At 51.6% G+C, this 21,516-nt stretch overlaps 2 protein-coding genes across 5 annotated transcripts in view; both read right to left on the bottom strand.

Moving 5' to 3' along the window:
• Positions 1-241: 241 nt before the first annotated feature.
• GAPDH (glyceraldehyde-3-phosphate dehydrogenase) lies at positions 242-5,049 on the bottom strand. The gene is made up of 9 exons (XM_508955.9): positions 4,059-5,049; positions 3,767-3,818; positions 2,023-2,122; positions 1,826-1,932; positions 1,606-1,696; positions 1,400-1,515; positions 1,226-1,307; positions 620-1,032; positions 242-512 (listed from the first exon to the last, which is right to left on the bottom strand). The coding sequence occupies exons 2-9, from the start codon at positions 3,793-3,795 to the stop codon at positions 443-445; spliced, it is 1,008 nt and encodes a 335-aa protein (XP_508955.1). The 5' UTR covers positions 3,796-3,818; positions 4,059-5,049; the 3' UTR covers positions 242-442.
• A 1,626-nt stretch (positions 5,050-6,675) lies between these two features.
• NCAPD2 (non-SMC condensin I complex subunit D2) overlaps positions 6,676-21,516 on the bottom strand; it is a 38,390-nt gene continuing 23,549 nt past the window's right edge. For all 4 annotated transcript variants that reach the window (XM_001161664.8, XM_016922835.4, XM_016922834.4 and 1 more), the window contains 22 exons: positions 21,127-21,261; positions 20,943-21,030; positions 20,667-20,847; positions 17,510-17,634; positions 16,582-16,821; positions 15,618-15,792; positions 15,274-15,358; positions 12,915-13,048; positions 12,431-12,563; positions 12,260-12,344; positions 12,016-12,183; positions 11,568-11,740; positions 10,745-10,856; positions 10,542-10,665; positions 10,305-10,460; positions 9,777-9,954; positions 9,594-9,688; positions 9,040-9,120; positions 8,675-8,858; positions 7,816-7,942; positions 7,557-7,712; positions 6,676-7,306 (listed from right to left, as the gene is read on the bottom strand). In XM_001161664.8, the coding sequence (XP_001161664.1) occupies positions 7,221-7,306; positions 7,557-7,712; positions 7,816-7,942; positions 8,675-8,858; positions 9,040-9,120; positions 9,594-9,688; positions 9,777-9,954; positions 10,305-10,460; positions 10,542-10,665; positions 10,745-10,856; positions 11,568-11,740; positions 12,016-12,183; positions 12,260-12,344; positions 12,431-12,563; positions 12,915-13,048; positions 15,274-15,358; positions 15,618-15,792; positions 16,582-16,821; positions 17,510-17,634; positions 20,667-20,847; positions 20,943-21,030; positions 21,127-21,261 (3,021 nt within the window). In that variant the 3' untranslated portion in view covers positions 6,676-7,220. The remainder of the gene's footprint in view (positions 7,307-7,556; positions 7,713-7,815; positions 7,943-8,674; positions 8,859-9,039; positions 9,121-9,593; positions 9,689-9,776; positions 9,955-10,304; positions 10,461-10,541; positions 10,666-10,744; positions 10,857-11,567; positions 11,741-12,015; positions 12,184-12,259; positions 12,345-12,430; positions 12,564-12,914; positions 13,049-15,273; positions 15,359-15,617; positions 15,793-16,581; positions 16,822-17,509; positions 17,635-20,666; positions 20,848-20,942; positions 21,031-21,126; positions 21,262-21,516) is intronic.

Raw genomic sequence — 21,516 nt, 5'->3', positions numbered from 1 at the left:
CCTAGGAGTGGAGTGAGGAGGAAAAGGCCTTGTTCTCTGAAGTGGTGCCAGCTTCCTGTAGCACTCAAGACGTCTGAGCGGGAAGCAAATGGTTCTCGAAGCAAGCAAGGCTGTTTGGAGGCCCTACCCTCAGTCTGAGGAGAACATACCAGGTCCCTCCCAGCAAGAATGTCTCACCTTGACACAAGCCCAGCTTCCCTCCCCTCTGCCCCAGACCCTAGGATAAGACAAGACAAGTAACTGGTTGAGCACAGGGTACTTTATTGATGGTACACGACAAGGTGCGGCTCCCTAGGCGCCTCCCCTCTTCAAGGAGTCTACATGGAAACTGTGAGGAGGGGAGATTCAGTGTGGTGGGGGACTGAGTGTGGCAGGGACTCCCCAGCAGTGAGGGTCTCTCTCTTCCTCTTGTGCTCTTGCTGGGGCTGGTGGTCCAGGGGTCTTACTCCTTGGAGGCCATGTGGGCCATGAGGTCCACCACCCTGTTGCTGTAGCCAAATTCGTTGTCATACCTAGAAGATGAAAAGAGTTGTCAGGGCCCTTTTTCTGAGCCAGCCACCAGAGGGCGCCAGACCCTGCACCACTTTTTAAGAGCCAGTCTCTGGCCCCAGCCACATACCAGGAAATGAGCTTGACAAAGTGGTCGTTGAGGGCAATGCCAGCCCCAGCGTCGAAGGTGGAGGAGTGGGTGTCGCTGTTGAAGTCAGAGGAGACCACCTGGTGCTCAGTGTAGCCCAGGATGCCCTTGAGGGGGCCCTCCGACGCCTGCTTCACCACCTTCTTGATGTCATCATATTTGGCAGGTTTTTCTAGACGGCAGGTCAGGTCCACCACTGACACGTTGGCAGTGGGGACACGGAAGGCCATGCCAGTGAGCTTCCCGTTCAGCTCAGGGATGACCTTGCCCACAGCCTTGGCAGCGCCAGTAGAGGCAGGGATGATGTTCTGGAGAGCCCCGCGGCCATCACGCCACAGTTTCCCGGAGGGGCCATCCACAGTCTTCTGGGTGGCAGTGATGGCATGGACCGTGGTCTGCAAAAGGAGTGAGGCCCTGCAGCGTACTCCCCACATCACCCCTCTACCTCCCTCCCCACCTTGAAAGGAAATTATGGGAAAGCCAGTCCCCAGAACCCCCAACCCCAGGGTTGCACGCAGCCCCGGCAGGGAGGAGCCAGTCTTGGATGAGAAAGGCGGGAGCCTCAGTCCCATTCCCCAGCTCTCATACCATGAGTCCTTCCACGATACCGAAGTTGTCATGGATGACCTTGGCCAGGGGTGCTAAGCAGTTGGTGGTGCAGGAGGCATTGCTGCAAAGAAAGAGGGAGCGGGGCGCAAGTCAGGGGAGCGTGTCCATAGGGTGCCAGGCTGGCCGCTTCTCCACGGGCCCTGCCTTCCTCACCTGATGATCTTGAGGCTGTTGTCATACTTCTCATGGTTCACACCCATGACGAACATGGGGGCGTCAGCAGAGGGGGCAGAGATGATGACCCTTTTGGCTCCCCCCTGCAAATGAGCCTACAGCAGAGAAGCAGACAGTTATAAACCCGGGTCCTGCCTTTGCAAGGCTGAGTCAGCTTCCCCTACCGCGGGCCCTCCTGCACTCACCCCAGCCTTCTCCATGGTGGTGAAGACGCCAGTGGACTCCACGACGTACTCAGCGCCAGCATCGCCCCACTTGATTTTGGAGGGATCTCGCCTATGGGGGTGGGGGGGAGATGGGGACAGGACCATATTGAGGGACACAAGGTTACCATATACCCAAGGGAGCCACACCATCCTAGTTGCCTCCCCAAAGCACATTTCTTCCATTCTGTCTTCCACTCACTCCTGGAAGATGGTGATGGGATTTCCATTGATGACAAGCTTCCCGTTCTCAGCCTTGACGGTGCCATGGAATTTGCCATGGGTGGAATCATATTGGAACATGTAAACCTGGGGGAATACGTGAGGGTATGAAGGGGCTGCCCATCAGCCAGGTGGCTCCTCCCACACCAGCTTTGGGGCTCACCATGTAGCACTCACCATGTAGTTGAGGTCAATGAAGGGGTCATTGATGGCAACAATATCCACTTTACCAGAGTTAAAAGCAGCCCTGGTGACCAGGCGCCCAATACGACCAAATCTAAGAGACGAGAGGCAAGAAGGCATGAGGAGGGGAGGCTCCTTCAGAATATGTGAGCAGCCCTAGGCCACCTCCCCATTAAGAGGGCGAATGCGGCATCTCCTTACCCCCAGGAGGGCCCAAGAGGTTGAATTTTATCTCCCTTGAGCTTCCCTGCCAGGCTGGCCTGGCTTAAGGCATGGCTGCAACTGAAGGCTCCACGGCTGCCCAACACTCCCAGTCATACGAAGCCCTTCCAGGAGAAGCGGCCATGTGGGGCACTGCCACCCAGTCTGGGCACAAGCTTTGTACATGGTATTCACCACCCCACTATGCCACCCCAGGAATGCTTGCTGCTGCCTAGCTCAGCTGCACCCTTTAGGGAGAAAACGCTTGTACACTCAGCATCATCAAACTCAAAGGGCAGGAGTAAAGGTCAGAAATTAACTGGACAGGGCAAGCCCACCCCTTCTCTAAGTCCCTCCTACAAAAGGGACAGAGATTGGGGTGGGGGGGAAGAGGAGAAGCTGTATTTTAACCCCCTAGTCCCAGGGCTTTGATTTGCCAAGTTTCCTGTCCTTCCTAGCTCTTTTCCAGAAATCAGGAGTGGGAGCACAGGTAAGTGCACGTGTGTGGGGAGAAGGGATGGGAGAGAGCCCCAGCCCAGGCCCCCAGCTACAGAAAGGTCAGCAGCTATATTTAACCTCAGACCAGGGTGCGGTGGGAGATCTGGTTTCCGGAAGACGGAATGGGGAGAAGGGCAGGTTTCCCGAGGCGCCCAGACACCCAATCCTCCCGGTGACATTTACAGCCTGGCCTTTGGGGTCGGGTCAACGCTAGGCTGACAGGGGAAGGGCGGGGCCATGAGGTGAGCCGGCGCTGCAGGAAGGGGCCACCGCCAGAGGGGCCATTTTGCGGTGGAAATGTCCTTTTCCAACTACCCATGACTCAGCTTCCCCCGGCTTGGCACCAAGCCACAGCCACCACACCTCTGCGGGGAGGGGACACAAGAGGACCTCCATAAACCCACTTCTTTGATTTACCAGAGAATAATCTAGGAAAAGCATCACCCGGAGGAGAAATCGGGCTTGCGGCTCAGGGGCCAGCTAGCCTCGCTCCACCTGACTTCCCCGCCACACGCGACTCCACCCATCGAGGCAGGAGCGCAGGGTTAGTCACCGGCAGGGTTTCCTAACGGCGGCCCATTCATTTCCTTCCCGGTTGCAACATGGCGGCCGCTCTACCGCAGGCGCAGCATCCGGACAGGGATGCACCCGCTGCGCACTAGCATCCCGGGGCCTGCGGTGCCGGAGGCCATGGGGGAGGGGCTCCTCTGCGACACGTGACCCCGCAGAGCGCGAAAGGAAAGAAAGCGTCCCCACCGAGGGGTCCGGGTCGGGATCTCGGGCGGGAGTAGGGACCTCCTGTTTCTGGGGACTAGGGGAAGGAGGCTCCGGGCAGATGGCGCCGCAAGGGCGGAGCTGCACTGGGCGCCACAGCCTGGGTGCGGGGCTCCGCCAGGTCCGAGCGCTGACCTTGAGCTCTCCTTGCGGGGAACAGCTACCCTGCCCCCATACGACTGCAAAGACCCGGAGCCCGCAAGGCTCGTAGACGCAGTTCGGGGGCGGTCGCAGCCCAGGGCCCCCCAGCCACCCGCGAACTCACCCGTTGACTCCGACCTTCACCTTCCCCATGGTGTCTCAGCGATGTGGCTCGGCTGCGCGGAGGGAGAGAACAGTGAGCGCCCAGTGGCCCCGGCCGACACCCACGCCTCCCCTCCCCTCCCCCACCAGGCCTCCATGCCCAACCCGCGCCGCATCACGTCCTCCGCCCACCCCTGCAATGCGGAGGCCGCCCAGGCCCACCCCGCAGCGGCGCGAACACATCCGGCCTGCGCCCGCCCCTGCCGCCTTCAGGCCGTCCCTAGCCTCCCGGGTTCCTCTCCGCCCGTCTTCACCTGGCAATGCAAAAGAAGATGCGACTGACTGTCGAACAGGAGGAGCAGAGAGCGAAGCGGGAGGCTGCGGGCTCAATTTATAGAAACCGGGGGCGCGGCGGCAGGCGGTGACTCGGACCCCGCCTCCCGCCAGGCTCAGCCAGTCCCAGCCCAAGGACTTGAGGCCTGAGCTACGTGCGCCCGTAAAACCGCTAGTAGCCGGGCCCTACTTTCTCCCCGCTTTTTTTTTTTTTCCGCAGCCGCCTGGTTCAACTGGGCACGCACCGAGCGTGTGGGCCCCGACGGAGGGGGGAAGGGACTGAGATTGGCCCGATGGGAGGTGATCGGTGCTGGTTCCCAGGACTGGACTGTGGGCAGCAGGAGACTAGGGAGTCAAGGACGGGGGCCCTTACACGCTTGGATGAAACAGGAGGACTTTGGGAGCGACTGAGATGGGGAATTGGAGCCGGAGCCCAGCACGGCTCGCGGCTGCACGCGGCCTGCCCCCTCCCCTTTCTTTCTTTCAAAGGCTGAGAGGCGGGAAAGTTGGGGAACTTCTCCTCGAGGCTCTGCGGTAGTGACACCGGACTGCTCAGGCAAAGGCCTAGGAGGGGCCCATGGGCCTCGGGCCGGGGCCCGTGGTCCCTTCCCAGCCCCCACGTCCCCCTCCCCATCTCCTGGCTCCTGGCCTCTCTGGGACCGAGGCCTGGGCTGGGCACTGGGCACTGGGGGCCTGGAGAGGAAGGAGGCTCGGGAGGCGGCTTGAGGGGGAGGTTTCTGCACGGAAGGTCACGATGTCCTGCAGCCCTGTAGCCTGGACCTGATAATTAGGGCAGACAATCCCGGCCCTGTGTGCACCAGCGGCTCTCTCCGGGCTGGGGCCCCAGGAGGAGGACAGGATGGCTGGTGGGGGCCCAGAGGCCTCCCACAAAGGCACTCCTGGAAACCTGTGGGCTGTGCTGCCTAGGGTGAGAGACAGTGTGCCTTTCATTCCATCCAGCCTGGGGCGAAGAGCGGGACGTGAGGGCGGAAGTCCCTCCCCGCCCTGGGACGTGCAGGCGAGCCAGGAGCCAGGGACTCCCTTTCACTGGCTGCGCTGGGGGATATTGAGGGCAGGGTGAGTCAAGAAGAGGGAAAAAGTGGGAAAAGAGGTCTTGGGCACACGGTGGGAACAGGTCCCCTGCCCCTTCCCACAGGGGATCCATTCTTCTGGTAGGAGGGCAGAGGGCCAGGTTTGTGAGTGTGGGATGGGAGGGTGCTGAACACTTCTAAGGAAGGGGGTGGGGTGGGGTGGCCTTGGCCCATCAGCAGGTGCATGGGAGGGGGATCCCGGGCCTCTTTGCTGGCCCAGCATAACCTGACACCAGCCCCCTGCCCTTTTAGCTAAAAGCCGGTTGCTAAGTTTAGCCTGCCTGGTGATAATCTTTGCTTAAAAAGCACCCACAGGACTCCAGTCCCTGAGCCTGCCTTTCTGGGATTGCCTTTCCTGCTGGGACCCAGAGCCAGGCTGTGTCCTCGTCTGGCTGCTACTGGCATGGTTGGTGCGGGCTTTTCACAATGACCACCCAGAGCAGAGTAGCAAGAGCAAGGCAAGAAGGTCCCTAATGGTGAAAGGGGTGGGGTGGGGGAGTGGAGGAAGCCCCACCTCTGACTCAGATATTCTTGCAACCAGGACCGTTAACCCTTTCTCACTGAGAGCATTAAGAGCACCTCCATGCTCCTGCACCACCCAAGCGTGATTCGGAGGAGCCATCTTCCCCTCTGCCTCATGCTTGTCATTTTTCATTACTGTCTTCTCCCCGCAAAGAGGGAGCTCAGTGCCCAGGGAGCACTACTGACGTAGTGTGCTGTTGTCATGACAGTAGAGGCACCAGTGTGGTCACGACAGCCAGCTCACAGCCTCCGGTTCGAAGGTGACTCAGCAGAGAAGACTTGAGGAGCTGGAGAGGGGTGCGCAGGCTTCAGGGGGCAGCCCGCCTGCAGCATAGCTCACGCCCTCTGCAGACCCGGGAACAATGAGGAATGCTGGGAGACAGGTCTTGTCTCCTGCAGAGCTGGAGGGGATCATGATCTGAACTTCCACGAGCCTGGGCCGGTCTGCTGCCAACCTTTGGAGATGGGATTAGGGAACACGAGTGGGGGTGGGGTGAGGCACACGGCGGAAAGCAACCCTTGGTCTACAGCAGGTTTTCTCAACTGTGACGCTATTGACATTGTGGGCCGTGTGATTCTTTGTTGAGGGGCCGTCCTGTGCACTGCAGGATGTTGAGCCACATCCCTGGCCTCTTCCCACAAATGCTGGTAGCATTCTTCCCCTACAGGCTATGACAACAAAACAGGCCCCAGGTGTTGTCAGATGTCCTCTGGCAGACAAAATTGCCCCCGGTTCAGAAGCACTGATCTGGAGCCTAGGCACTGCATAATTCTCCCCAGAGAGGCTGTCTGGTCACTGTGCAGGGTCCAGAGGTTGAGAGGGGAAAGGTGGCAGTGACGGGGCAGGAAGCTCATCTGCCATCCCGGGACAGGCCCTAGGACTCTGGGCTCACTCATCTCTCTCTGCACTGATAACCCTCTCTCTGCTGCATGAAACTGGGCTAATGTGAAAGATGAAACAAAGACAAGCTTAGGAAAAAATGTCTAAAAGTATATAAAAACATTTATTCATTAGAAAACAAGGAGATTGGCAAACATATATTCCAAAGTTGAAGCAGCTCAACGCAGTTCAGTTAGGCTAATTTAAGAGAAAGCCTTGCATTTTAAAGAGCGTGTAGGCATTTTTTTTTTTTATTTGAGATGGAGGTTCGCTATTGTTGCCCAAGCTGGAGTGCAATGGTGTGATTTCGGCTCACTGCAACCTCCGCCTCCGGGTTCAAGCGATTCTCCTGCCTCAGCCGCTTGAGTAGCTGGGATTACAGGCGCACGCCAATACGCCCAGCTAATTTTTTATTTTTAGTAGAGATGGGGTTTCTCCATGTTGGTCAGGCTGGTCTCGAACTCCCTACCTCAGGTTATCCACCCACCTTGGTATCGCAAAGTGCTGGGATTACAGGCGTGAGCCACAGTGCCCGGCCTTTTTTTTTTTTTAAAAAAAAGAGACAGACAAATATTTTACAAGGGAAACAGAATTCGAATTCCAGGTCACCCTACAGGATACCCTGCACAGGGAGGACAGGAACAGACTTCCTAGGATCTGTGCCTGCGAGCCGATGCTCTGAGAATGGGGGTTGTTTTCTTGGGTGTCTCGTCTTCTGTCATCTCTGCTGAAAGATCTATGCAAAGAATTAAAGGAATAAGAAAAAGCTGAGTCACAAAGATGGTGAAAAAATAGATATCAGAGAACAAGTGAGACAATCCCACACCGCACAGAAGAAATAAAATCCAAGCTGTACAGGAGAGGCCCTTCTGCGGCAGTGGGGCAGAGCATCTACACTCAGGCCCCCGCAGCAGGTCCTATGGAAACCAGCCCTCCGCACCCTAGCTGTGTGCCTTCTTGGCCGGGAACAGGCGGGAGCATCATACCTTCCTCACTGGACTCATCACTTGAGAAGACAACTTTGGGTTTCTTTTTGGAAGCTCGCTGCTGGGTGTTTGGATGCCGACGGGTAGTACGGCGGGGCTCTGGTGTGACAAAGTCATTGTCTGAGGCTGTAGAAGCCAGAGGCTGGTACCTAGAACCTAGAAAAGGCAGGAAAACGTGATTTAAAAAAGAAAAAGAAACAAATCACTGCAGGAGGGGAGGGCCCAGTCTGGTCTCGCCCGCACAGGCTGCCTTACGTACCAGTGGATGGTTTCTTGGCTGATGGCGCTCTCTGGCTACCTGCTTGGCCAATCTCAAGCTCCTCGATTCCATCCAAACCTCTGGTATGACAGGCCCGAAGCTTCTGCTCAAATTCATCTATTATAGCCTGGAGGGAGAAAAGGAGATTCAGAGCAGGCCTGAAAACAGTTACTTCTGATTAAAAAGAAACAAGGCCATGGAAGACATGGAGGCCTTAAACGCACATTACTAAGAAGCCAAGGTGAGAAGGCTCCATACCGGATCATTCCAATGATACATTCCGGAAAAGACAAAGTGATGGCAACAGTAAAAAGATCAGGGGCTGTGGGGAGAGAGGGATAAATAGGTGGAGCGCAGGGGATTTGTAAGGCAGTGAAACTCTTCTGTATGATACTGCAATGGTGGGTACATGTCATTACGTGCAGTGAACTCCAAGGTAAACCATGACTTTAGGAGATGATGTGTAAGTGTAGGTTCAGCTGTAACAAATGTGCCACCCTGGTGCAGGATGTTGAAGGTGGGGAAGGCTGTGATGTGTAGGGGCAAGGGGTAGAAGGGAACTCCCTGTACTTTCTGCTCAATTTTGCTTTGAACCTAAAACTGCTCTGAAAAATAAAAACTATTAAAAACAAACAAACAAGAATTGGATGAGATGCTGCTTTGGTTGTGTTTTTGGAGTAATAAAAAAAGAACTGGAGACAAAGATCTGGTCTTAGGTCACTCTGGCAATTTGGTTGCAACCCAGCTGGGGATAAGTAGGACGGGAACGTGACTGCAAGAGCCGTATGCTGCCCAGGGCCGGCAGATGTCTTAGCCAGCCCAGAACCCAACAGGCATTGAAGTGTCCCGTGCTGCTCACCTTGCCCTCAGGCTTGGCCCCACGTCGCAGCTTGCCCACAACTGACAAAAAAGCACTGAAGATGGACTCATCTGACAGTTTGTCTCCAAAACAGTCAAAATTGTCAAGCATCTTACGGAGGCCTCGCTCTGTGAGGGGCAGCTGTGACACACAGTAGGCCAGGTCTCGCTGCTGCCGCTCAGTTCTGCAGATAGGAAGGGCTTTGTGAGGAACTGGGAGATCCAGCTAGTAAAGGCTCAACCTTCCCCATCAGCCTCCCCAGTCCCAGGGATGCCACAGTGGGGGCATTGAAGGGGTGAGGGATGGGCCTTTCTCCCCTGCAGGGCCCCGCTCAGCACAAAGAACCCTCAGGGAGGGCAGCATACCGGGATGTGCGGAACCGCTGACACAGCTTTTCCACCAGGCTCTCTGTCTGCTTGTCCTTGGTGATGTAGGAGAGGAGCTGTCTGCAGGAAGGGGAGATGAGGATGTTCGATGGCCCAGGGCCAGCTCTGCCATCCACTAAGACCAACCCTGGACCCTCCCCCAGCACTCGTCTTCTCTGATGTTCTCTGCCAAGGCCCCTGTCTGCCTCACCACTCCCCTTGCCCTGTCCCATTCAGCAGAGAGGGACCCCCCCCCGGGCCCCGCTCAGGAATTTTCACTGTGAATGGAAATTAACAGGAGCAGCTGCTAGGGAGTGAGTGCTACTGTATGTCTGCCACCATGTTAGGAACTTTATCGTATTTAATATTTTCAAGAACTAAGGGTTAAGTATCATCAGCCTCAAAAGAAGAGGAAATAGGCACAAAGAGAGGCTAAGTTATTGCCGAAGGCTGTACAGCTAAAGAGTAGCCGAAGTGGAATTCAAATACAGGTGTGTCTGATTCCTAAGCCTGTGCTATGTGGAAAATGTGCCCCAGGGCCCGGGGAGCAATACTTCATGATGGTGTGGAAAGGCTCTTCCTCCACCCCCAGCTCGGGGTCTGACAGGCGGCTGATGATATCTGGAAGGAGATTATAGATTGCGTTGCCCTGTAAGACAGAGAGAGCCACGTTAAGGAGATGAGGTGACCTACATATTCCCTCTGCAGCAAGCCCTCAGTGCCTCTCTGCCTCTCACCTTGTGGGAGAGCTCATTGAAGAAGTTCTTGGCCAGGGCAGCAATCTGAGGCTCGGGGTCGATGAGCAGCACCGCCATCTCGCTGACCTGCCCCTTCACCTTCACCATGTCCTTGAGGATCAGGTGGGTCATCACCAGCCCCGCTGTTTTCCGCACTTGCTGAGCAGGGTCCCGGAGGCTAGGAATGGAATTGCGGGTCATGGGGACCGAGACCTCCGGACTACACCCTAACACTGGTAGAAAAGGCCCTCAGCAGGAATCAATTATCCCATGCTCTGCCACTCCAGAAGCAGTCAGAAAGCTGTCTAGAGTTGAAAGCTGGAGTGGGGGAAAGAGGTGAAGCTTCTAACCAGAAGTGTCAGTCCCACTGGGGTGACTCTTAGCCAGGGGCCTGTACAGGTCAAGTATCAAGCAGATGTTCGCGGTGATGCCAAAGCCTAGGGGAAGAGCCCTGGTGATTCTCACACTGACTCTCAACAGACTCCGGGGCTCCTGGGAACTGCCACCACGTTGTGAGGGGTCTCTTACCGAGCATACAGATGAGGAGTCCAGGGGTCCACCAGATTGGGAAAGCGGATGGCCAGATCCCCAGTGGCAACCATGAGGTTAGACCGGACAATGGGAAGTGGAGACTTTTCCAGCACGGTGAACAGAAGACGAAGCTGGGAGTCGCAGAAAGTGGCACTAAGAGCAAGAAGAGGATCATTAGGGAAGCCATTTCATCCCCATCTTCCTTGAGAAGGGGGTACCAACCCCACTGCCTACCTGATCATGCAGAACTTGCCAAGGGCAAGTGAAGCAGCTGCAGAGAGGTCTGGGTTGCTATAGAGGCCTGGGTTGTTACAGACTTTAAGCAAGAGTGGAACAAAGGCAGCCAGTGTCTGTTTGCCTGTTGGAAGAGTAACTGCAGGTTTGGGACAGGTTATCTCAATTGGGAAGAAACTGCTGAGTGCAGCCATTTTTCTTACCATCCAACAGTTCCATCTCGCAGATGCCACGGATTAGTTCTGCCTCTGTGTCATCTGCTGTTGCCCCAACCAGCCCCAGCTCCTCCTCCATGGTGGTCTCAGAGCTCGTATTCTAAAGGCAATGAAATTGGGGATCATGGATAAGCAGAGACAACATTTTTGATTCCAGCCCATACTTTGTTTTGCATGAACAAAGTGAGGAAGGGCAAATTCTACAAAACCATTTAGAGAATTGTCAAATGTGTCTGTAAAGAGAAAGGATTCCTGAATTAAGCAGGGAAACAATGAGGTCCCCATTTGTTTTAAGTTGCCAAAGCGTGTTTCTGCACCTCTTCCTCATGGAAGACATCGTTTCCTATATATGGTAAACAGAAGGATCACGCCAGACAATGGTTCAAAGTCACAGAGGTCAGACTTTTCTCCAGCGCTGCAAGGCTCTGTGTCTTATTTGTCTGCAAGACATCACTGCCTCTAGTGGAGGGAACACAAGGCCCCATCCAGGGCCAGGCCAGCAATGGAAGCTGATGGAAAAGGCCGGCGGGTACGTGCGTGTTCTAACAAACCCTGCCTCAGACACAAAGCCTGTTTTATGCTGAGGTCTCTAACTCCACACTCTGCATTTACCTAAATCTTTCCTTCCTGGGTGATCACTGACAGTTTCGTCATTGTTCACACGAACCTTTCCTACGGTAGTAGCCACAGAGAGGCAGAAACTCTTCGCTTCATGTAATAGCAGAGGAGCAGAGATTGCCGGAAGGGGATCAGCTCAGTTCTGAGCTGAGGTATGAAATAAATCTGGGAAGTGCTGAGGACATTCACACACCTTCTCCTTGGGATCTTTGGTCTTGTGCTCCTGTTCTTCCCGGAGAACTCGGCGCCGACAGAGCTCTCCACTCACTGCCTGCTCCAAGTGGACCAGCTGCTGCAGAGCCACATCCCCAGCCAGGGACAGCAGGTTCATCAACAGGAAAGTGGGGAGCATTGCGGGGGACTCCTCTGGAGGAGAGGGAGAGGGAAGGTGGGGCAAAGAGACATTTTTAAGTCCCATCAAACCTGAATCCGATTTTTACTGATCTTCCCCTTGCTCACGTGCTATTCAAACTAGTGAAGTACTAAGAGTTGGGGGTGGGAACTGGCCCAACTTCAACTTGGACAAAAACGACACAGTGTACACTAAGGGTTGTTGCAGATAGTGGTGGTGGCAGTGGCTCCTGGCCCTGCAGGGAGAACAGAAGCTGGCTGCCGCAGTGGGTCAACCCCTGCCCACTTACTCGGGTCCTCCTGACTGGTTCTCTTCTCTTCTAGCTTCTCCAGGGCCTGTTTTGCACAGCCCTGCAATATCTGGGCACAGATCACTTCGGGGCCCTCTGCCAGTTGGTAAATGAGGGTCACTGCCACCTCTTTGAATGGGATCCAGAGTGGGTCTGGGTGGACAAAGCCTGCAGAGGAGGAGGGAGAAGTTGTTCACTGCAACAAAGGGCCCACATCTGCCCAAGGCCTTCCCTGAGAGCTCACCTTTTGTGACTGTCTCCCGCAGTCGCTCAAACAACCTGTGTTCCTGAGGCAGCCGGAAGGGGGGGTGACGCTTGCCCAGAGAAGGCTGTGGAGAGCAAGACAACGTGGGTGTGTGTACAGGGTGGACACGAGAATCTCCACTCTCCTTAGTTTGGAACCACCCCCACATACCTTTCTCCTGTCCGAGATGTTGGCAATGGCATGGCACACCTGCTGGGCCAGCCTGTAGTCCTGTGGAAACTTCTCATCCAGCCCTATGCTCACCAGTGTGTCTAAATTGCTTCCCACAATTTCTGGCTTTCCTCTAGGGGAAGGAAGCCACAGAGTTAAAGGCAGTCATGGATTGGACTCAACGGGGGAGAAAGGGCCAATAGGGGTAGGTACCAGCACCTCATGTGGTGTCTAGAGCCGTGGAGCACTATAGCGTGGCTCTGCCGCAGGGCCAGCCTCTTGGGTCCTGTTGCTTTACTGAATCCCACTACTACTAGGCAGGAGGGCTGGTCCTCTCACTATTTGCTTTTCCATTTAGGTGGCGTTATAACTCACAGCAGAGCTCAGTTGGGCCTCACTGTGACAATGTCACTGAAGGAAAAGGAGCCTTCTCAGAACCTTCCTTTGCTCTCCCACCCCATTGCCTGCTGGATTTGAGCCTCACCGTGCCATCATGCCAAGAAGCATGACAGAGGAACAGCGCTCCAGAGGACAGCAGGCGACCTTCTCGGTGGCCCGCTCCCACAGCAGCTGGGTCACTGCTGGTTTCAACTCATCCTTCTGCACAAACTCACAGAGCTAAAGAGAAAAGAAAAAGGGCACAAGCCAAAAATGAACAATTCCTTGATCTTTGGTCTGCTTTTCTGAAGATGATATTGCGAACCTGAAGTAGACAAAAGTAATACTTAGGAAGAGAAAAAGAAAAGAGGAGGTTCAAAATGTACAGCAGGGTCTTGAGAGGCTTTCCATTCTCTACTTTTCTACTCTCATGCCTTCAAAACTATGTTATTCAAGTGACATATCGAAACTGACCTTTTGAGTTCCACGTGGGTCCATAGTTCTAAGTCTGGAGATTTCTAACAGGTTTTCTTGCCGTTACCACAAACTCAACATGTCTAACATGGAAGCCATCATCCTTCCTTGCCTTTTCATTTTGCCAGTGGTATCAACACTCTATCAGTAATATGTGCTTAAAATTTCAGTCACCTAATTTTTTTACAAATCAGTCACTATTTTTCCTTTAAAAATTTGTCTTCCATTAAGCCCATTCTGCAGTGATTTCTCCAATCCCCAAGTCCAGCCCCTCGTTACTGCCCACTGCAGCAGCCTCCACTGGCCTTCCTTCCCATGGGTTGGTCTCCTCAGCCTCTGCTTCCCCACGTCACTTCTGTTGCACCCCAGTTTGCAGCTGCTCTCCCCTGCCTCTTGTAGGGCTTTTGCCGGTAACTGGCCTATGACATCATGGCCAATCACCACCACCAGGCTCTTTTCTTTTCCCCAGTGAGGAGAAAAATGTGGCTGGTAGGAGCACGCTTCCCAGCGCCACCTCCACTCTCTGTGCCCACAATGCAAATGCTACAAAGCAGAATGTCTCACTAAAATGCTGGGTGCCTGGCTAACACAGTTAAAGTCCTAGACTCCTGAAGTCATTCAGGGACTTCCACAGTTTAGTTCCAACCTACATTCACAACTTTATTATCTTTTCCAGATTTTTTTTTTTTTTTTTGAGACAGAGTCTCCCTCTGTCGCCCAGGCTGGAGTGCAGTGGCGCAATCTCGGCTCACTGCTACCTCCACCTGGGTTCAAGCAACTGTCCTGCCTCAGCCTCCCAAGTAGCTGGGACTACAGGTGCCCACCACCACACCTGGCTAATTTTTTTGTATTTTTAGTAAAGGTGGGGTTTCGCCATGTTGGCCAGGCTGGTCTCGAACTCCTGACCTCAGACCTCAGGTAATCTGCTGCCTTGGCCCTCCCAAAGTGCTGGGATTACAGACGTGAGCCATCGCGCCTGGTCTTTTCCGGATAATTTGAACCAGAACACAGTCTTCTTTGTTCTACAATGTGAACTGTGCTCTTTCTTGGGTTCTGTTTGAAATGCCCTCCCTCCTTGCTCTGACTCTCTAAATCCTACTCATCTTTCAAGACCCAGCTTAAGTCCTACCACCTTCAGGAAGCTTCCTTGACCATTCTACCCCAAACCGCTCTCTTTCCTACTCTGTATCCCTCAGTAGAACACAGAAGAGTATGTTTTCTAGAGCTCTTATTGCCTGAGTTTGAATCTCAAACTTTGCCACTAACTAGCTGTAACCAGCCAAGTTCAGTAACTTCTCTGTGCCTCAGATTTCTCATTGTAAAATGCAGATAATGCTACCTCACAGGGCTGTCGTGAGGATTAAACAAGTTACTGTGAGTAACGTGTGAGTGCCTGTCATATATTCAATACCATATAAGTGAGGTTGTTATTATTGCTATGACAACCATTACCCGTACAACTCATTCTGGCACTTTATTATCTACCTGCTGCATTGTTCTAAAAATGTTCTGTGGTTTTTCACTACCAACTAGACTGTTGGTTCCTTTAAAGTTGGGAACATGAAAGCAAATAGTCTTATACTTCTTTCTGGAGCTAAGTAAATTGCTAAATACGTAGTAATAACTCAATAATACTTGTTGCCGGACGCTTTGGCTCACGCCTGTAATCCCAGCACTCTGGGAGGTTGAGGCGGGTGGATCACGAGGTCAAGGGTTCGAGACCAGCTCGGCCAACATGGTGAAACCCCGTCTCTACTAAAGATACAAAAAACTAGCCGGGCATGGTGGCACATGCATGTAATTCCAGTTACTCGGGAGGCTGAGGCGGGAGAATTGCTTGAACCTGGGAGGCGGAGGTTGCAGTGAGCCAAGATTGTGCCATTGCACTCCAGCCTGGGCAATGGGGCGTGACTCCGTCTTAAAAAAAAAAAACAAAAAAAACCCAAAATACTTGTTGAATGAATAAAGAAAGAGAAAGCAGGAAGCCTTACAATTTCCTCAAGACACTGAATGGTCCCAACCGAGGCATCCACTAGCAGCAGAGAGAGATTCTGAATCAAAGCCTGGGCCTTGGCTCTGTGGGAACAGCAGAGATCAGCGGTCATTATAAGATTGGGAAGCTGAACTTGGCAAACAGTGATTAGGGCTATCCCACCACAGTGCTACAAAACTGCTCTCCCTGGAAACCAAGCCCCACCCTAAGCCCCACTATGATGGACTGCCTATGGATCTGGAACTCCTCTGGAGAAATGCACCTCTTCCTTTGGGGGACAAGGGAAGTCCTGTGAGAAGCTGACCTTGGAAAAGTCAGCAAAGGCAAAAGCACCCCATATACCTGGCAGAGTCCCCTTTGGGGTTGAGGTAGAGTTGGCGGTAGGCATTAAGCACGGCTTCCCGGACACCAGGTTCCTTAGACCAGATGAGAGGCAGCATACGGCGCACCCCAAACAGGGCCTGGGGTACCCCAAATTGGAAGACCATCACAAAGAATTCAATCACCTCCTGCACCACTGAGAGAACATGTACAAATGTCACCTATCTACTTCACAAAACTCCCCCAATACCTAACGACAGAACCTTTCTGAATGTAGCAAGATGCAAATGGAGGCCTTCCGCATGTTCCCTGAGAATGTCGACTCCTCCTATGATGCCTTATCATGAAATACTATATGCATTAAAATGTATAAGCTGTAAGTGGCTAGAGGAAGCAAACAGAAAAAAAGAACCCCTGCCTTTTTTTTTCCTTTTCTTAAGACACAGGTTCTTATTCTGTTGCTCCGGCTACAGTGCAGTGGCATGACCACAGCTCACTGTAGCCTCAAACTCCCGGGCTCAAGCAATCCTCCTGCCCAGCCTTCCGAGTAGCTGGAACTACAGGTGTGTGCCATCACGCCCAGTTAGTTTTTGTTTCTTTGTAGAGATGGGGTCTTGCTATGTTGCCCAGGCTGGTCTCGAACTCCTGGCCTTAACCTGTCCTCCTGCTTTGGCCTCCCAGCGTGTAGGGATTACAGGCATGAGCCATCGCGCCCAGCCGAGAACCCCTGCCATTTAAAGGAGCAGATAGATATATCAATAAAATATGGAAAAGAACTCCAAGATCCATGGCCGGGTGCAGTGGCTCACACCTGTAATACCAGCACTTTGGGAGGCTGACGCAGAAGAATTGCCTGAGCCCAGGAGTTGGAGACCAGCCTGAGCAACAAAGGAAGGCCCCATCTCTATTGTTAATAAAAATTTAAAAAATTAAAAAATCCAAAAGAACCCCAAGGCTGTCCTTACAGAAAGGGACTCTGGCATACCTGTAGTTGTGTTTTCATACATCATCTTGCTGATGATGCCAATGGCCTCTGTAATCTTCCGGGAGAAGCTGTAGGCATCCTGCAGATACTGTACCAGCATCTCCTGCTTCACTAGTTCATCATTTCCCCTGGATTCCTCAGGATCCGACATATTGGGTTTATTTTTACAGACAGTCTGTCCTGTGACCATGTTTCCTGTAGACTCCCGGGGATTCTTTTCTTGTGTGGAAGCTGCTGGGCCTAAGGAGTTAGAGAAGTACAGGATGGTTTCGTTCAAGGGGATACAGGGGAATCCAACAGCTGTCAACATTCCTGGATATGTACTTATTTATTTTCCTTCTTCTTTTCTTTTGAGATGGGGTCTCACTCTGTTGCCTAGGCTGTGCAGTGGCAATGATCACCGCTCACTGCAGCCTCAACTTCCCTGGGCTCAGGTGATTCTCTCACTTCAGCCTCCTGAGCAGTTGGGACTACAGGTGCATGCCACCGCACCTGGCTAATTTTTTTTTGGTATCCCTTGTAGAGATGGGGGTTTCGTCATGTTGCTCAGGCTGATTTTGAACTCCTGGGCTCAAGCAATCCTCCTGCCTTGGCCTCCCAAAGTGTTAGGATTACAGGCATAAGCCACGACATCTGGCCCTGGATATCTCTTTTCACAATGTGAAGATATGAAATTAAAACTTACTCTAAAATATCTAAATTTCTCAAAAACCATACCTAAAGACCGCTATGGTCTGGACAGTCACCCTGTGACTATCAATCTTAGGCCCGTGGGCTGCTTCCATTCCAGAGCAAAAGTAATGCCAATTCATCTCTGGGCTCTTCAGCACCAGGTTCTGTTAACCAGGCCAATGATGGCATAAAGTTAATGCTCAGTAAATACCAGTTGACATGTATTATTTATTGACTGAAGAAGGAAAATGATTACCTTTGAAGATAAGTCCTAAGATATTCAAGAGCCTGGTCTCCTCTGACTCCTCTGGGTCTATATGACTGAAGGGTTCGGACTCCTGGAAGTGGCCTGTGGCTTCTCGAGTGAGAATGATGGCCTTTCTGAAAGAACACCAGCCTGTCAGTACCCAGAAGAATGTCACTGCAGCCGTTTGTAAGGGAGCTTACCTCATGATTCTATCAAGTCCCTGGACCTACTGCCCAGAGAAAAGGTGCACTTAACATGCTTAAAAAGTTGTTACAGCACCTACTAAGGGGTAGGGCTCAAAACACTTTGCCTATTTTTTTCCCCTGACTGCTCATCTGCAAACACTCTTCCTATTTCTGAACCTACAAGGCATTACTACAATCTTCAAAAAAACTCCAATAAGGCTTTTTAAAGTTTTAAAATCATAAACCTACTCCAAACACCTGTTTAAAAACTTTCCTAAGTTTAGAAACAATAAACTTTCAATAATTAGTTAATTCAGGCACATCCAGACAATAAGATTCTATGTAGTCATAAAAAATAATGGGGACACGTGAGCCCAGGAATTTGAGATCAGTCTGGGCAACACAGGGAGACCCAACTATACAAAAAGTAAAAAAAGTTAGCCGGGTGTGATGGTGTGTGCCTGTGGGTGTGATGGTGTATGCCTGTGGGTGTGATGGTGTGTGCCTGTGGGTGTGATGGTGTGTGCCTGTGGGTGTGATGGTGTGTGCCTGTGGGTGTAATGGTGTGTGCCTGTGGTCTCAGCTACTCGAGGGAGCTGAGGTGGGAGGATCACTTGAGCCTGGGAGATCAAAGCTGCAGTGAGTTGTGATCATACCACTGTACTCCAGCATGGGCAAAAGAGTGAGACACTCTCTCTCTCAAAAAAAGAGGAGAGTGGGAAACTATTTATGTATAAATATATATGTATATATATATTTTTTTAGAGACAGAGTCTTGTTCTGTCACCCAGGCTGAAGTGTAGTGGCATGATCTTGGCTCACTATAACCTCTGCTTCCTAGGTTCGAGTGATTCTCATGCCTCAGCTCCCCAAATAGCTAGGATTACAGGTACGTGCCACCACACCTGGCCAATTTTTGTAATTTTAGCAGAGATGGGTTTCGCCATTTCGCCATGTTGGCCAGGCTGGCCTCAAACTCCTGGCCTCAAGAGATCCACCAGCCTTGGGCTCCCAAGGTGCTGGGATTACAGGTGTGAGCCACTGCACCTGGCCATCTATAAATTTTTTTTTTTTTTTTGAGATGGACTCTTCCTCTGTCACCCAGGGTAGAGTGTAGCGGAGCAATCTCAGCTCACTGCAACCTCTGCTTCCTGGGTTCAAGCAATTCTCCTGCCTCAGCCTCCCAAGTAGCTGGGATTACAGGCATGAGCCATTGCGCCCAGCCATAAATATTTTTAAAAACCACTGAGACACACAGTTAAGTGAAAAAAACAAGATGGTAGATCAGTGGGCAGAGAATTCTATCAGTCATATAAAAGGGGGAAAAAAGAATACATGTTTGACTGCTTGTCTACATGTTATCTTCTTGCCACGTTGCCCAGGCTGGCAAAGGCCAGGCCTGGTGGTGTGTACCTGTAATCCCAGCTACAAATTATAAATAAATTAACCAGGCTACTCAGGAGGCTAATGTGGGAGATCGCTTGAGCCCAGCAGGTTGAGGCTACAGTGAGAGGCTGCAGTGAGCTGTGATTGCGCTACTGTACTCCAGCCTGGGCAACAGTGAGATTCTGTCTCAAAAACAAACAATCCTTTTCTAATTGACAGGAGAAAATACTAGAATGCTTGGTGGAACATGCACTTATAAAACTATAGTCTCTATTTTTGCTTTAGCAAAATAAAAAGAGAGACACTAAAGTAACATAAGGGAGTCATAGGGCAAACAAGCCACTCTCTAGCCTTTTAAAAACAGCCCAAGCCGGGCACGGTGGCTCAAGCCTGTAATCCCAGCACTTTGGGAGGCCGAGGCAGGCGGATCACAAGGTCAGGAGATTGAGACCATCCTGGCTAACACGGTGAAACCCCGTCTCTACTAAAAATATAAAAAAAAAATTAGCCGGGCGTGGTGGCGGGCGCCTGTAGTCCCAGCTACTTGGGAGGCTGAGGCAGGAGAATGGCGTGAACCCAGGAGGTGGAGGTTGCAGTGAGCCAAGATCGCAGCACTGCACTCCAGCCTGGGCAACAGAGCAAGACTCCGTCTCCAAAAAAAAAATTCAGCCCAATTAGGTAAGAAGTAAATAAATAACAAATAACTTGTGGCTGAGGTTTAAGAATACTTGTTGGCAGCCGAGTGCGGTGGCTGACGCCTGTAATCATGGCACTTTGGGAGGCTGAGATGGGTGGATCACCTGAGGTCAGGAGTTCAAGACCAGCCTGGCCAACATGGTGAAACCCTGTCTCTACTAAAAATAAAAAAATTAGCGTGGTGTGGTGGTGCGCGCCTGTGGTCCCAGCTACTTGGGAGGCTGAGGCACGAGAATTGCTTGAACCTGGGAGGCAGAGGTTGCAGTGAGCCAAGATCGTGTCACTGTACTGCAGCCTGGGCAACAGAGTGAGTGAGACTCCATCTCAAAAAAAAAAAAAAAAAAAAAAAAAAAACTCGTTGACGGCTGTAAGGGCTTTTGTTGTTAAGTTCTAGAGTCACAAAAACACTAGGAGAAATCTTTTCTCTAAGATCAGGATTCATACTAGGTTTGAAGATTAAGGTAGTATTAAGCATGTTTGATATTATTAGTTCATGAAATTTAGAATTAGAAAGTCCTTAGAGATCATAAGATCTAATCAATTTCTTATTTTATAGATAATGAAACCGAGGCACAGAAAGTTAAGCAACTTATTCAAGATCATACAACTAGAACTTATTTATAGGTGCTCTTCTTCAATTGAAGGAGGACTCATGTTTGATTATAATATTGTTCACATTTAATTGTTTCAGTAGTTTTTTTAAACATTTATAAAGTAGAAACACATGCTTAATTGTGGACTAGGCCTATGGTCAGACCATTAGTACATGAAAACATCTACCATCACCTGGTGGCAGCATATCTGTGTGCAGTTCATTTAAAAGACACATTATGTAAGTTTCTCAAAGGTTAACTCTAAACATAAACAGATCATGAAGAATATCCCATTCTTTTGCCTACTTGTAACTAGCTTTGGCAAGCAGTTGATAGATGCGTCCTTTCACATCTTCAGTTGTCTCTGTATTGGCAATTTGCTCAGGAATCTCCTCCTCTCCCTGGGGAAGCTGTAGAAGCTGCTGCAGGGTAGACTTCAACTCTGGCAGCATGGCTTCCCACTCCTCCTCTGGGTCCAGCACTGCAGCTAAATGAGAGTGTCACTTAGTCTCTTTCACTAGAGTTTCTGACTGCAAGGAGAAGCCTGTCTGGCTTTAGGACTCCAAGGCAGTAACTACTTACAAGCTGCTGCAGTTCGCCTCTGGGCCCTCATCTCTTGTAATTTCTGGGTCTCCTTCTGCAGTGGTCCGGCAAGGTCAGTATCACTAAGCTATCAGGTAAAATGAATAGCAGGGTCAGTAAATGACATAATTTCATCCCTGTTTCCATTTAATTCCTTCTCTTTTGGTGGACCAAGTCTACTTACCTTGCAGGAAAAAGGATTATTGGCTAGAAAACTGGCCATCAGCTGGATGGCATTTTTACATACTAGCACTGACTTGTCTGCCAGACGTCCCACAGCTAAAGCCACCACTGCCTGGAAACGTGTCAGGGGGAGAGCCTGTGTAGGGTAGGAAGAGAAGAATCTGCTCAAGTCCCACATCATCCATTTTGTTCAAGATGATCTTTAAGTATACTCTAAACTGAGCTACCCACTCACTCTAAAAACCCTTTCTACAGAATATAGATTAGGAGTACTCCTTGTAGTGGTAAGACACATTAGAGTCCTTAAAGGGAGCCAGATATCCTTGTCCTTGGTAGAGGAAGACTTTTACTACTGATAATAAAAATGTGAATTCTAGACCTCTTTGGGGCA

The sequence above is a fragment of the Pan troglodytes genome, chromosome 10 (assembly GCF_028858775.2).
Source record: "Pan troglodytes isolate AG18354 chromosome 10, NHGRI_mPanTro3-v2.0_pri, whole genome shotgun sequence".
NCBI lineage: Eukaryota > Metazoa > Chordata > Mammalia > Primates > Hominidae > Pan > Pan troglodytes.
Note: the sequence above shows the minus strand (reverse complement) of the source record. Positions and strands in the feature narration are given on the sequence as shown.

What these genes read in the sequence shown, in the direction of transcription:
- GAPDH (XM_508955.9), bottom strand. Translation starts at nt 3,795, where the DNA reads ATGGGGAAGGTGAAGGTCGGAGTCAACGG. An exon ending in CCACCATGGAGAAGGCTGGG is followed by an intron (nt 1,516 to 1,605) that starts GTGAGTGCAGGA and finishes TCTCTGCTGTAG; the next exon opens with GCTCATTTGCAGGGGGGAGC. An exon ending in TTTGTCAAGCTCATTTCCTG is followed by an intron (nt 513 to 619) that starts GTATGTGGCTGG and finishes TTCATCTTCTAG; the next exon opens with GTATGACAACGAATTTGGCT.